Source organism: Alnus glutinosa, chromosome 3, assembly GCF_958979055.1.
Source record: "Alnus glutinosa chromosome 3, dhAlnGlut1.1, whole genome shotgun sequence".
NCBI lineage: Eukaryota > Viridiplantae > Streptophyta > Magnoliopsida > Fagales > Betulaceae > Alnus > Alnus glutinosa.
This window is the reverse complement of record NC_084888.1, coordinates 37,416,435-37,427,696: the sequence shown is the minus strand read 5'-3', so window position 1 is coordinate 37,427,696 and position 11,262 is coordinate 37,416,435. Positions and strand designations below refer to the sequence as shown.

The 11,262-nt window shown below is 37.3% G+C and overlaps 2 protein-coding genes across 3 annotated transcripts; one reads left to right on the top strand and one right to left on the bottom strand.

Annotated features, from left to right (window-relative positions):
* Positions 1 to 796: 796 nt before the first annotated feature.
* Positions 797 to 4,014, top strand: LOC133862884 (uncharacterized). Of its 2 annotated transcripts, none has more exons than XM_062298794.1 (4): positions 797 to 1,335; positions 1,924 to 1,993; positions 2,080 to 2,133; positions 3,699 to 4,014. In XM_062298794.1, exons 1-3 carry the CDS (start codon positions 967 to 969, stop codon positions 2,130 to 2,132), a joined length of 492 nt encoding a protein of 163 aa, XP_062154778.1. In that variant the 5' UTR covers positions 797 to 966; the 3' UTR covers position 2,133; positions 3,699 to 4,014. The 2 variants fall into 2 exon arrangements, with proteins under 2 accessions (XP_062154778.1, XP_062154777.1); XM_062298793.1 differs by having other exon boundaries at positions 798 to 1,335; positions 2,080 to 2,179.
* Positions 4,015 to 4,142: 128 nt separating this feature from the next.
* LOC133862883 (staphylococcal-like nuclease CAN2) lies at positions 4,143 to 7,987 on the bottom strand. The gene is made up of 9 exons (XM_062298792.1): positions 7,688 to 7,987; positions 7,061 to 7,116; positions 5,821 to 5,935; positions 5,605 to 5,715; positions 5,321 to 5,508; positions 4,987 to 5,046; positions 4,746 to 4,905; positions 4,599 to 4,667; positions 4,143 to 4,515 (listed from the first exon to the last, which is right to left on the bottom strand). Exons 1-9 carry the CDS (start codon positions 7,829 to 7,831, stop codon positions 4,417 to 4,419), a joined length of 1,002 nt encoding a protein of 333 aa, XP_062154776.1. The 5' UTR covers positions 7,832 to 7,987; the 3' UTR covers positions 4,143 to 4,416.
* Positions 7,988 to 11,262: the final 3,275 nt, after the last annotated feature.

Genomic DNA, 11,262 nt, shown 5'->3' with positions numbered 1-11,262 from the left:
AAATGTAATAAATACCATGTGAATAACCATATGACAGCATTTTTAGTGGCTAGCGTGTCAAGTGTCATGTGAATTGTCACACTAGTTTATAAGAAATTTGTAGTAAAAGTTATAATACCCTTAGCAATATTAAAAAAAAAAAAAAGGTCATTCTAAATTTCTAAACCAGGTTTTATTGGTGAAAACTAAAAAGGCATAGTGTAGCCTTATAGAGAGCCACATGCTAAAAGTATGTCTTATAAAGGAATAATGTTATTTACTACATTAATATCAAATCACTAATATTTTACTATGCTGACACGACATTGTTAATTCACCCTTAGATCAACCCTTGTTTAAAGAAAAAGAAAAAGGAAAAAAAATTCCAATGGTGAATTGGCAATAAAAATTAAATGTCGGTTCAATTACTGATTTTTAAAAAAAGTTGTATGATAGAAGGACAAGAGTATGCTATTTAAACTTTCTTCAAAAAAAAAAAAAAAATGCGATTAGCACTGTCACGGCAGCAAAGTGAGATAGTGATAAAATAAAAATGTTATTTATAGGGTTAAAAATGTAATTTTTAGTGTTACTCTAAAAATAGACGAAAAAAAAAAAAAGGAAAAAAAAAAATGAGATTATAAGGCCAGTCTTTTCACGTTATAGTAGTTTATACAAACAACTAGGCCGCTTTCAAAAAAAAAAAAAAACAACTAGGCCCATATGAGGCCTGATCTTGCACGGCCTCCAGCCTCCAGGCCAACCTAAAAAAAAAGAAAAACCAATAAACCCAAATCTAAAACCCTTTTTTATTTGTAGTTTTTGGCTCAGAGATCTCAGAATTTTTCCATGAAAACCAGATAAGATTGCCAACCTGAAAGCTCCAAAAAGAAAACTAATCCCCTGCATACTTTTCCACCACCCCCTCAATATTAAATACGTTTCGTTTTCACCTTCTGTTTCTCTCTCTATCTCTCTGTTTGTTATATGGGAAAATCACTTCCTTCAGCGACTAAACTTCAAGAATTCGCCAAAATCGTGTCACCGGACAGACTCCAAACGCCGAAACGCGTAAAACCCATATCGCAAATCCGAGTCTCGGCCCCGGAAACAGGGAAATCCGGGGCTGTCCGAGTCGAATCGGAGCGAGTGAAGCAGCAAAAGTTGATGGAGAGATCGGAGGGGCAGCAGAGTCAGAGTGAGAGTCGGATGCCGCTGGGGCAGGTGGTCTCCGACTGCGTGCAGCGGTGGTTCCAGGACGCGCTCAAGGAGGCCAAGGCCGGCGATAGCGGTATGCAGGTCCTTGTGGGCCAGATGTACTACAGTGGCTATGGTGTCCCCAGAGACCCTCAAAAGGTCAACCTTTTTTTTTCCTTGCTTTTTTATCATCATAATAATATTCTTGTAGATGTTACTCAATGCAATTTGAATCATATGTAACACAATGTTTTGGTTTGCGTTTGTTTTTAATGGTTTTTCATATTCATGGATTCTTTTTATCATCGTAATTACATTCACTTCGTTGGTGTTATGGAATGAGGATACTGTCTTTAATTTAATTTGTCTCTCTTATGTGGTTGTTGCTTAGGAAACGAGAAGAAAGTTAAGATTCTGTATGCTATGTACCATTGTGTGTTGTTTTGGAAAGGCTCTTTATTAGTTAGGCCTAGTTGTATTAGGCTCATAGAAAGTGGGGGGTAGTTTTTTAATTTTTATATATTGGTTTGAATTACAAGTGGGCTTTAATGAGCATTATTCAGAGCTCCTTAGGGTCCTGGTGGATATTAGGGTTCTTTGAGTTTTCTAATGGGTCATTGGAGCACTTAGCTATCGTTAATTTTACTCGTGTTTATTAATCTGCTTTATTGTTGATGTCAGACTATTGTATTCATTGGTTGTTAACTAGTGATAACTGAAGAAATATATCATGTATTCGTTATCAAGGGACGCGCTTGGATGAATAGAGCTTCAAAAACTAGGGTTTCAGTTTGGAATGTAAGTGATAAACATCCAGGTACTATATCTCTCTCTCCCTCTCTGTGGCTCCATTATTATTGTGGCCTTGCTTCATCTAATTGTTGAATATCTGGTTTCCTTTAGGTTACAATGCAAGTGACTCAGATTCGGATGAATCAAAGGGTGATGCAAAATAAGGTCAAATGTGATCTCTTCTGTTGGATTTACCAATATGCAAAAACGAGTTATGTCTCTGGCATTTATATTTTTCTTTGATAAAGCTTGTTTTCTGACTCTAGTTTCATTCTGTTTAATGATGTATTGTGAAAACTCATTTCTCTATTACACTTAAACCCAGAAGTATCCTATAAACTCTGTAAGGAATAGAACTCCCAAGCCTTTAAGTTCAAGAGTATTGGTAGATAAATTGTCAGTGCAGTTTCTCCTCATGTTTATGCTGTAATTGAAGTGACCTTATGAAGTATTTCCTGGTCAGGCACATTTTTTCTTTTATAAATCAAAAGAAAATTAAAAAAGCTAGGCTGCCTTTAAGCTCCCTTACAAAAGCTCTTGCTTTGTCCTTGTCTGTTTCATCCCTGACTTATGCTTTAAATGTTCCCTCCTGGCTCCATTGTGCACTAAGTTAAGTTGCATGGTTGAGGCAGTTGCATTTGTTGACATATTTATAATGTCTAGTGGGAGATTTTTGTCAGGGGTCTCCTCTGTCCAGGATCTTAATTTCAACTAAGACATAACGCACTAAAAAAGATTTGTTGTTTCCCACACTACACCTCGAGATTAGATATTTGGAAAAGCATACATTAAAGTTACATTATTTCGGAGAATTTGAGTGAGAACCAACAGAGTTACTTCTCTTCAGTTGTGCATAGACTTTTGAACCTTGTTACTCTTAATAGACTTGAATGTGTTAACCTTTCTATGACAGTCAAATATGTTCCCCTCCCTCCATCTGAAAGTTGGGAGCTGCTGTTTATGACTTATTTAAGGATGGCAGTAATTCAGTGCATAATATAGCTGCGTTCATTTTGCTCTCTTCCTCTCACCTCTTTAACTGTCATCCTTATTTGTTTGTGCATTCAATATGTATCACCCTTTTTTTTTTTAACATAATTTTTTTTCGATGATATCTTTTTGTTTTTATTAGGCACTCCCACTTTAAGCCGTTAAAATTCAATTTTCTGTGTGTTATCAAGCATATTATTGTTGCTTTACAATCTTGCTAATTTTCCTGCATGGTTCTTGGGCTAAATGCATTATGTGAAAATTATATGATCCTAAACTAATTACAACTTTTATGAGCACAAACCTTGAAGGATATTAGTATATCACAATATCTTTAAGAAACAGAAAGGCTATTCTGCTATTGACTTCTTCCCAGCTCATAATCACAACAAAATAAATGAATAAATTTTCATAGGAGTGCAATTTAAATAAAACTGATTCATGCTTAAAGCAAAGCATATCCGGCAGCAGATTACATTGCTAATGTAGGGTTACCATTCAGGACTTGGGAGTTTGGGGGGACAATTTGGCTGATAGGCAGTACAGGGTTTGGCGTCAATTTCACATCCATTTTTCTTAGTATAGGGGAAAAGAAAAGAAAAGAACTACAAAATCAATTGATTTTTAACTTGATTAATGAAGCAAGGTTAGAAATGATTACTGTTCTGCTTTTTAATCAATATGGTCTGCTAGGCTGCAAGCCATTGTGTACTAATATATACCCCACTTTTGTTTTCCAGTGAATTCTGGGCTGTGCGGTGCTAACAAGGTTTCCATGAAATCTACAGACTGATTTTGCTGCTATCTTTGCCTCAATTTTTTTTTTCTCTCTCTCTCTTGTTAATTCGCCTTATTTACTCTCTTGGTACATTCCTTGTATGCTGCTGTATTTATACATAGACTTAAGGCTGTGTAGAGACGTCTTTTTCTTTTTTACAGGATTTTCATTCTCATGGCTTATTTTGTTGCTATGAAGTATTAAGATGAAATTCTTGTTCTTTGGCCCTAAATGACTCCTTTGGAAAATTATTGGTAATTTTGAATGATCTTGCTCCCTGTATGTATCCATTGGATGATTCAACAAGGGTTTGGTACATTGGCTTTGTTTGATAACACTTTTCTCTTTTTTCTTTTGTTTTCCCTTTTCAAAACTACAATATTAACAAACAACCCAAAATACAACATACACACAAAATACTCACATGTTTTCACATTTAGATCACATTAAAATAGCATCTTCTACCCATTAACAAACCAAGCCAATTTTCACTTCCGTTTTGACTTTAAATATTATGTTGCCACAGCCAACGCATAGTGTTAAATAAGATTTGTACATTAAAAAGAAAAGGGACGGAAGCTTCTTTACAAGTTCTTTCTCCGTTTTTCCATTTTTATGACCCTAGTTTTAACTTGATTGGATCAAATGGTTAGCCACAGAGATAGGGCGAAAGGACAACTCTATCTCCCTTCGCGTCTGTCCTTTCTCCATTCCCATGGCTTCTCAGGATTCGATGAAGCCCACAGGCCAACTCGATTAGCTCGGGCCTCTTGTTCCCACTGTTATCACATATAGAGAGAATCAAATTAATAAAAGCTTAACACTGTAAAACTACATGAATCAAGTAGAGATAATTTCTAACGTTTGCGAGTTCTGGGCGTTGGTCGTAGGTTGAATAGTGCCATGCTAACCCTTTCTTGAGCATTAATTCCTGTTACAAAGAGAAAAGATAGGTAATTTAGCTCATTGATAAAGAGGTTCAAAAGAGACCAATTTTGAGAGACAGTACCTGAACGAATTTGCCATCGCAATATAGATCACTTACGTAGCGTCCATAACGATCTTCCCCGTAAACAAGGACTCTCAAACACTTTCCCTGAACAATCTTAGTCAGCTCTTCCTTCGCTTCTTCTCCATATGGCATTGAATTCTCTGGTGCATCTATTCCCCTGTTTATGAAACTATTAACCATTGCTGCTATGTGAAAGAAAAGATTTAGCTAGTGAGTCCTATAAGACAGGTAATCTTACCTTAGACGAATTCTACACTTACGGGCAAGGATCTCCTCATTGTTCTGAAAATTTAGTACCCTGGGTGGCAGAAAACAATTATGAAGCTATAATCAAAATTGGGGTCTAGATTATGTGCAATAATGCTGTCTTATTGTACAGGGTAGCCCATGTAAAAGCTTGTTTAGGCCCTACCTGCTAGAGCGGGTTCCCGGGCAGCCCAGACCTAGCCTGTTTGGACTGCTTGAACACCTACTCAAGCAAGTGGGACATGAGGCTCTCATGGAGCTGCCCTTTTGGATGTGATCGATGAGTCTCTAACCAAAGCCTATATCGAGGAAGTTAGATGACTTACCCATATCCCGAATCCTTAATTCTTTTATGAAGTTCATCGGCCTTTGCATAATTCTTCTGAGCACGTGCTTGTGATCTTTGGACGGCTGCCATTTGTACATCTCTAGGAACGCATGACGACTCTCGGGGGTCTGTCGTACTGACATACACTGTCATACCATCTCCATCTGCTACAGCTTTTGCATCAACCTAGTTTCATTCGAATGATTCACTAAATCAAGCCCAACTAGCTCTAATATGACTAATCATGGCAACATAAAGTCTGAAAATGGCATAAACTCTTACTGGCAACGTCTCAAATTCGTACTCTACGCCTGCCGGCAATGATGTTGTGGCCTCAGCAGTAAGTTCGACTAAGGTATGAGGAAGAGGGAGACCGTAGAAAGTCAATAAACCCTAATAATGGGCAAATAGAGAGATTTTATTGTTTTCTTCCATGTAACTAGTTATAGGTATATATTATGCAACAAGTTCTATGTTGTGCCAGTTCTTTTATTGTACCTCAACATCTGCTTTTTGGTGTCTCTTTAGAGTCTCAATGATAAGTCTAGCAGCTTCTTCAGCTGTTTTTGGAGGGGGTTTTGCTTCTCTCCATGCCTCTATTAATTTTCTGTACCTTCATATATTTTCAAAAAATGTAGACAGTTAAGAGAAAAAGTTGTACAATCAAAGCATATTCATCACTCATTGTTTCTAATTCTTGCTAAATATATAAGGATTTTAGTCAATAAAATGGATATTTGGTTTCACCGGGAACATTTATGCTCTGTTTGTTTCAGCGTAAAATGATTTCTGAAAAATGATTTTGGCATTTTCCGGTGTTTGGTAGGGGCGAAAATAATAGTCAACCGGAAAATGATTTCTGTTTGACCAAAAATGCTTAGTAAATTTCGAAAAATGATTTACGCTTTTTAAAAGTGTAAATCGTTTTTCGAAGACGCCAGACGCGGTCGATCTATTTTAAACGACACAGTCGACCTTCACGTTCAAGCAGCCGACCACCATCGAAATATTTCCGGTAACGGAATCCGACAACATCCGGTTAATATCACCGGAATTCGGTCAGCCCAGATTCTGGCAACAAATCTGGCCAGAGAGGCCGGATCCCGGCCGGCCTTGGCTAGAGAGGCTGGATCCCGGCCGGCCTTGGCTAGAGAGGCCGGTTCCCGGCCGGCTCTGGCCAGAGAGGTCGAATCTCGGCCGGTAGGCTAGATCTGGCCAGATCCGGCCAGCCTGCCGGGATCTGGCCGGAATCCGGCCGTTTGTGCCGGATTCCAGCGAAACTGCCGGAATCTGGCTATCCCAGATTTTGACGAAACTGTCCGGATTCTGGCCTTTATCTCGAATTCTGGCTATATTAGCCGGAATCAGGTAAAAATGGTCAGAATCTTGTCGGTCAGTGACCGAATCTCGTCATCGATGATTTTTATATTATTTTATATTAATATTTATATGTTTTGAATAAAAATTAATTTTTATAGGTTAATATGATTGAATGAAAATATGAAAAATATTTGTGATTTTCTGTACGCGTCAAACACCGAAAAATGCTTTCGGCGAAAAATATTTCCAGAAAAATGACTTCCCTAAAACCATTTTACGCCGAAACAAACAGAGTATTAGTTATAATAGACCAGTTAGAGAGATTGTGCAACTTGTTCAATAATCAATTATCCTGAAAACTTAAACCCATAGAAAATAGTTAATTTAATCATTTGAGTAATATTCTAAAACTTCTTACCAATTAGCTTGAGCATTCTTGGACGAGACAACATGCTTGCTGAGTCCTTCCGGGACCTTAAAACATTGAAGAAAAAACAATTTGATTAACAGGATAGTAATTAAACTTACACAGATATATAATTAGCCCCAAAAATTCATTCTTGTATGCTTCGATATATAAGCCATTGCCAGATATGGTTATCACTTATCATAATAATTCAACATTTCTATGAATACCCGGAAAATAAAAAAGGCAACAAAAACTTGAAGCCATGCTTGAGTAATTGTGGCAGCAATAACGCCAAATGAAAGCACTTAAGAATACCTTGAAAATTCAAGGGAAGAGAAATCTGGGATCCACTAGAATTTCGAAACAAAATTCTCGGAGAAAATATTTCATTCCAACCTGATAACACCAATCAAGTATATATAATACATATTATAGGTGCTTTTTAAATTTCTGGACGAGTCTTTTTTCTTGGAAAATAAAAACTACAAAAATATATAAACTAAAACAAAGTAGCTAAACAGCTTAGACTTGAAAAATAAAGGTCAAAGGACGTCTGAAATTAAGGACGAGGGATCATTCATCTTGATTTCTGACTACTTGTTCTACAGATTCAAACCCAAAGAAACTCCAACATACCTGGGAGTTGATCTCAAAGTGGAAGAGATCCTGGGCGAGAGCCGATACGCCGACGGTGGCTGCCGATACACCATGATGTCCGAGTGATTCGGAGTCCCCAGCTGCGGTGGGCTTGCAACATAGGAACCTCAAGGCGTTTCCCATCCTGGACTTTCCTCAGTCTGAAGCTATGACTGATGGTCAATGGGTTTCAAACAAAAGCTAAAGAAACAAAAGGAAGAGCTTTTTTTTTGTTTGTAAAATTTGTTTTGGGGGCCGTGATTATCGGCTTTTGGCGAGAAACATTAGGTTTAAGGACAGAATGTGGGGGCAAGGCAAAGCAAGCGACGAATAAGGAAGCAGAATGACGCGAGAAATGCGAAACGTTTGTTTTCCTACTCCCCACTCAATTTTATTCTACTCTTTTCTATGTGAATTAAATATATTGTTAAAAAATTAGGGTCTTATTATTCTTTCTTTGATATCTTTCACATTATTAATTCACGTAAATAAAGATAGAATAAGAGTAAAATAAAAGTGGAACACCAAGTATTTCTCAGCAAATAATATACGTTTTCAAAATATATTGCAAAATGCGAGGCAAGTTATAAGAAAATACTGCTATTTCTAGAAACAGGGTAGGGGTACTTATTTAAATATGCACTATTTTAAAACAATTTCGCATTGCAAATATTTGGTGCATTAATTACCAAAATTTCATGTGGCCAAAAAAAGTATTCCAGAAGAAAAATAACTCATGCACAACAGTTGTGCACATGTTGTGCACATGTGTAGACACATGGGGTGGGACTCATGAAGTGGATCCTAGCACATGAGTCTTACCCCATGTGTCAATAGTTATGTACACAACTGTTGTACAAAAATCGCTGCTCGTTCCAGAATGCCTACAGAAAATATGTTAAATCTCTTGTATTTTCTTATCTCTTGTTCCTTCCTCTGCCTCTCTACTCTCTCTCTCTCTCTCCTCTCTTGGCGTTGGACCGCTCTTGATTGCGTGTGTTGTAGTCGATGTTCTCCGCCGCGTCTCGGCCTCCAAATATGAGGTAAGCATCTCACCTTCTTCCTGAAGCACAGACCTTAAAACATTGAAAATAATAAATCTTCAGATAATACTTCTAATGTGTTCTTCTACGAGCTAACAAATGTTTCTTCTTCCTCCTCCGATCTAACCCTAACGACTCTCTTTGCTCTTCTTCTAAAAGAAAATACTGAGCTTGTTTGGCAAATTGTTGTAATTGTAAAATATTTGTTTAATTAGTAGTAAAAAGTGATTGATATGATATTAAGTATAAAAAGGTTTGAAATTGTTTTATGGAAAGATGAAAAAGTTTTGTTTTGTAGTAAATATTTTTATTTGAATAATAATAAAAAATTATTAATATAATATAAAAAGTTAAAAAGAAAAAAAAAAAGAGAAAATGTTTTTTATTTGATTCTTTTAAGAGAAGTGAAAAAAATAGAGGAAGAGTGAGAGTCGTTGGCCAAATAAAGAAGAATAAATGAGACAGCCTTGAAAGAAGAATTGAAAGTTGAAACGAAGCGATAATGATTTGTCTAACTTTTGTCATTTCACATCTTTTCACGTCTGTTTATTACACCGTTTCGGCAACGTCCCGTTTAAACTTCACGGGTGGAGATTGCTAGCCAATAGCCATTATGTACTTTATATACCTTTTTTGTTTTGCAGTGAATTCCTGGGTTTTGAATCTCGTGACGATTCCGGTGCTAACCAGGTTTCCATGAAATCTACAGAATGATTTTGTAGCTGTCCATTCTCAATTTTTTTCTTTTTTTGTTAGTTCTCTTCTTTATTTACTTTCTCTGTGTACATTGCTTGTCTATTGGCTTTGTTTGATAGCAATTTATTTTTTCTTCTTTTGTTTCAACTTTTTAAAACTAAAATATTAACAAAGTACCCAAAAATATTAGGACTGACAAAACGGGTACCCGACACGACCCGTTAAGACCCGCGAGGCCACGACCTGTTTAAGTTAAACCCAAATATGAATCGTTTATGTTAACGGGTCAGGACTCCAAACACGATACGACAATTTCACGGGTCACCCGACAAGACCTGTGAAACCCGTTTAGCATAATGGGTCATGTCGGGTCGGTTTGAACATTCAAAGCTAAAACACCTTCACTGCCTTCAAACTCCCCTCTCTCCGTCTTTCTCGGCAGGAAAGTTGAGCCTCATAACAGGTAGGGATTGGAGTGATCTTATTGTAAGACTCCATGTTCTCTTTATATTTTTTCAATAACTTCTCAACCACAAGGAATTATAAGCGAGAAACAAATTTATCAATCCTAATATATCAATCGGTCATCCTACTCTTTTGAACATTACTATTCTTCTAAAAAAAAAAGAAGGAAAATAACTAATTATGAAGTTCTGTTAATTCAGTCAAAATATGGAACATTACCCCTCAAAATAATGGAGTTGTAACCCGCTGTGCTACATTGTTTGCATGGTAACCGGATACTCTCTCGGTCTCTCCTCCGATTTCAGCCCCGCAACTCGGCGAGGACGAGCTCCTCCAGCCTGAGCCTCCCGCCGAAGATCTCGTTCACGGCGACGGTCGCGGCTGTGGCCCTGGAGCTGAGGCCACTCCCTAAGGGAAGGCCCTTGTGGAGAGAGAGGGAGAGACCGACCGATCGGACGCCGAGCATCTTCATGACCTCGATGGCGGCGATGCCTGCGCAATTCTAGTTGGGGTTCTTGTTGAGCTTGCCGAAAGCGTCGCTAGAGATGGAGATTTGGCCCGAATGGACATTGGGGTCCACGGAGAGCGACACAAAGTCGCCGAGGTTGTCCATAGCGCAACCCAGGAAATCAAAGCCCAGGGGACGGGGAGAGGAAGAAGAAGAAAAAAAAGAAAAGAAGTTAGGTTTTTTTTTTTTTTTTTTTGGTGTTTTCACTGTTAGACTGTTAGCTAATAATAATAAATTTAAATTTAAATTTTTTTTAAAAAAAAAAACATAATCTTGCCTAGCGGGTCACCCACGGGTGACCCGCGACACGACCCGCCAAGCTAAGATAAACGGGTTGACCCATTTATGACCTAAACCCGTTTTTAAGGTAAACATAATTTCGTGTCGTGTTGGATTATTGGGTTGTGTCAAAATTGTCAGCCCTACCCAAAATACAAAACACTCAAAACTATTTTCACATTTATTCAATGCATCCTTTACACATTAACAAACAGACATAAATTTTTAACAAATCGGTTTGTAAGAAATTTCATACAACCCACATATAAGATTGACATATTTCCTTTAAACATGTGAGAAACATATATTTTTTTTTTCTTAATGCTATTAAAAAAGCATATGAGAAACACATGCTATTAAAACAACATATGTTTCTTACATGTCAAGGGACACATATCAATCTTATATATGAATTATAAGAAATTTTCTACAAACCCGTTTGTAGAAAATTTCTATTCTTACCAAACAAAGCCAAATCTCACTTCTGTTTTGACTTCAATATTATTTACCACAACCAATGCATAGTGTTGAATGCGATTTGTATGTACAAATTGCATTCAGCACTATACATTGGTTGTGGTAAA

Excerpts from the sequence above, each read along its gene's own strand:
- LOC133862884 (XM_062298794.1), top strand. The coding sequence starts at position 967 with ATGGGAAAATCACTTCCTTCAGCGACTAAACTTCAAGAATTCGCCAAA. Across the intron at positions 1,336-1,923 it reads TCCCCAGAGACCCTCAAAAG|GGACGCGCTTGGATGAATAG; the intron begins GTCAACCTTTTT and ends TTCGTTATCAAG. Across the intron at positions 1,994-2,079 it reads TGTAAGTGATAAACATCCAG|GTTACAATGCAAGTGACTCA; the intron begins GTACTATATCTC and ends GGTTTCCTTTAG.
- LOC133862883 (XM_062298792.1), bottom strand. The coding sequence starts at position 7,831 with ATGGGAAACGCCTTGAGGTTCCTATGTTGCAAGCCCACCGCAGCTGGG. Across the intron at positions 5,509-5,604 it reads ACGAATTTGAGACGTTGCCA|GTTGATGCAAAAGCTGTAGC; the intron begins GTAAGAGTTTAT and ends GAATGAAACTAG. Across the intron at positions 4,516-4,598 it reads AACGCCCAGAACTCGCAAAC|TGGGAACAAGAGGCCCGAGC; the intron begins GTTAGAAATTAT and ends ATGTGATAACAG.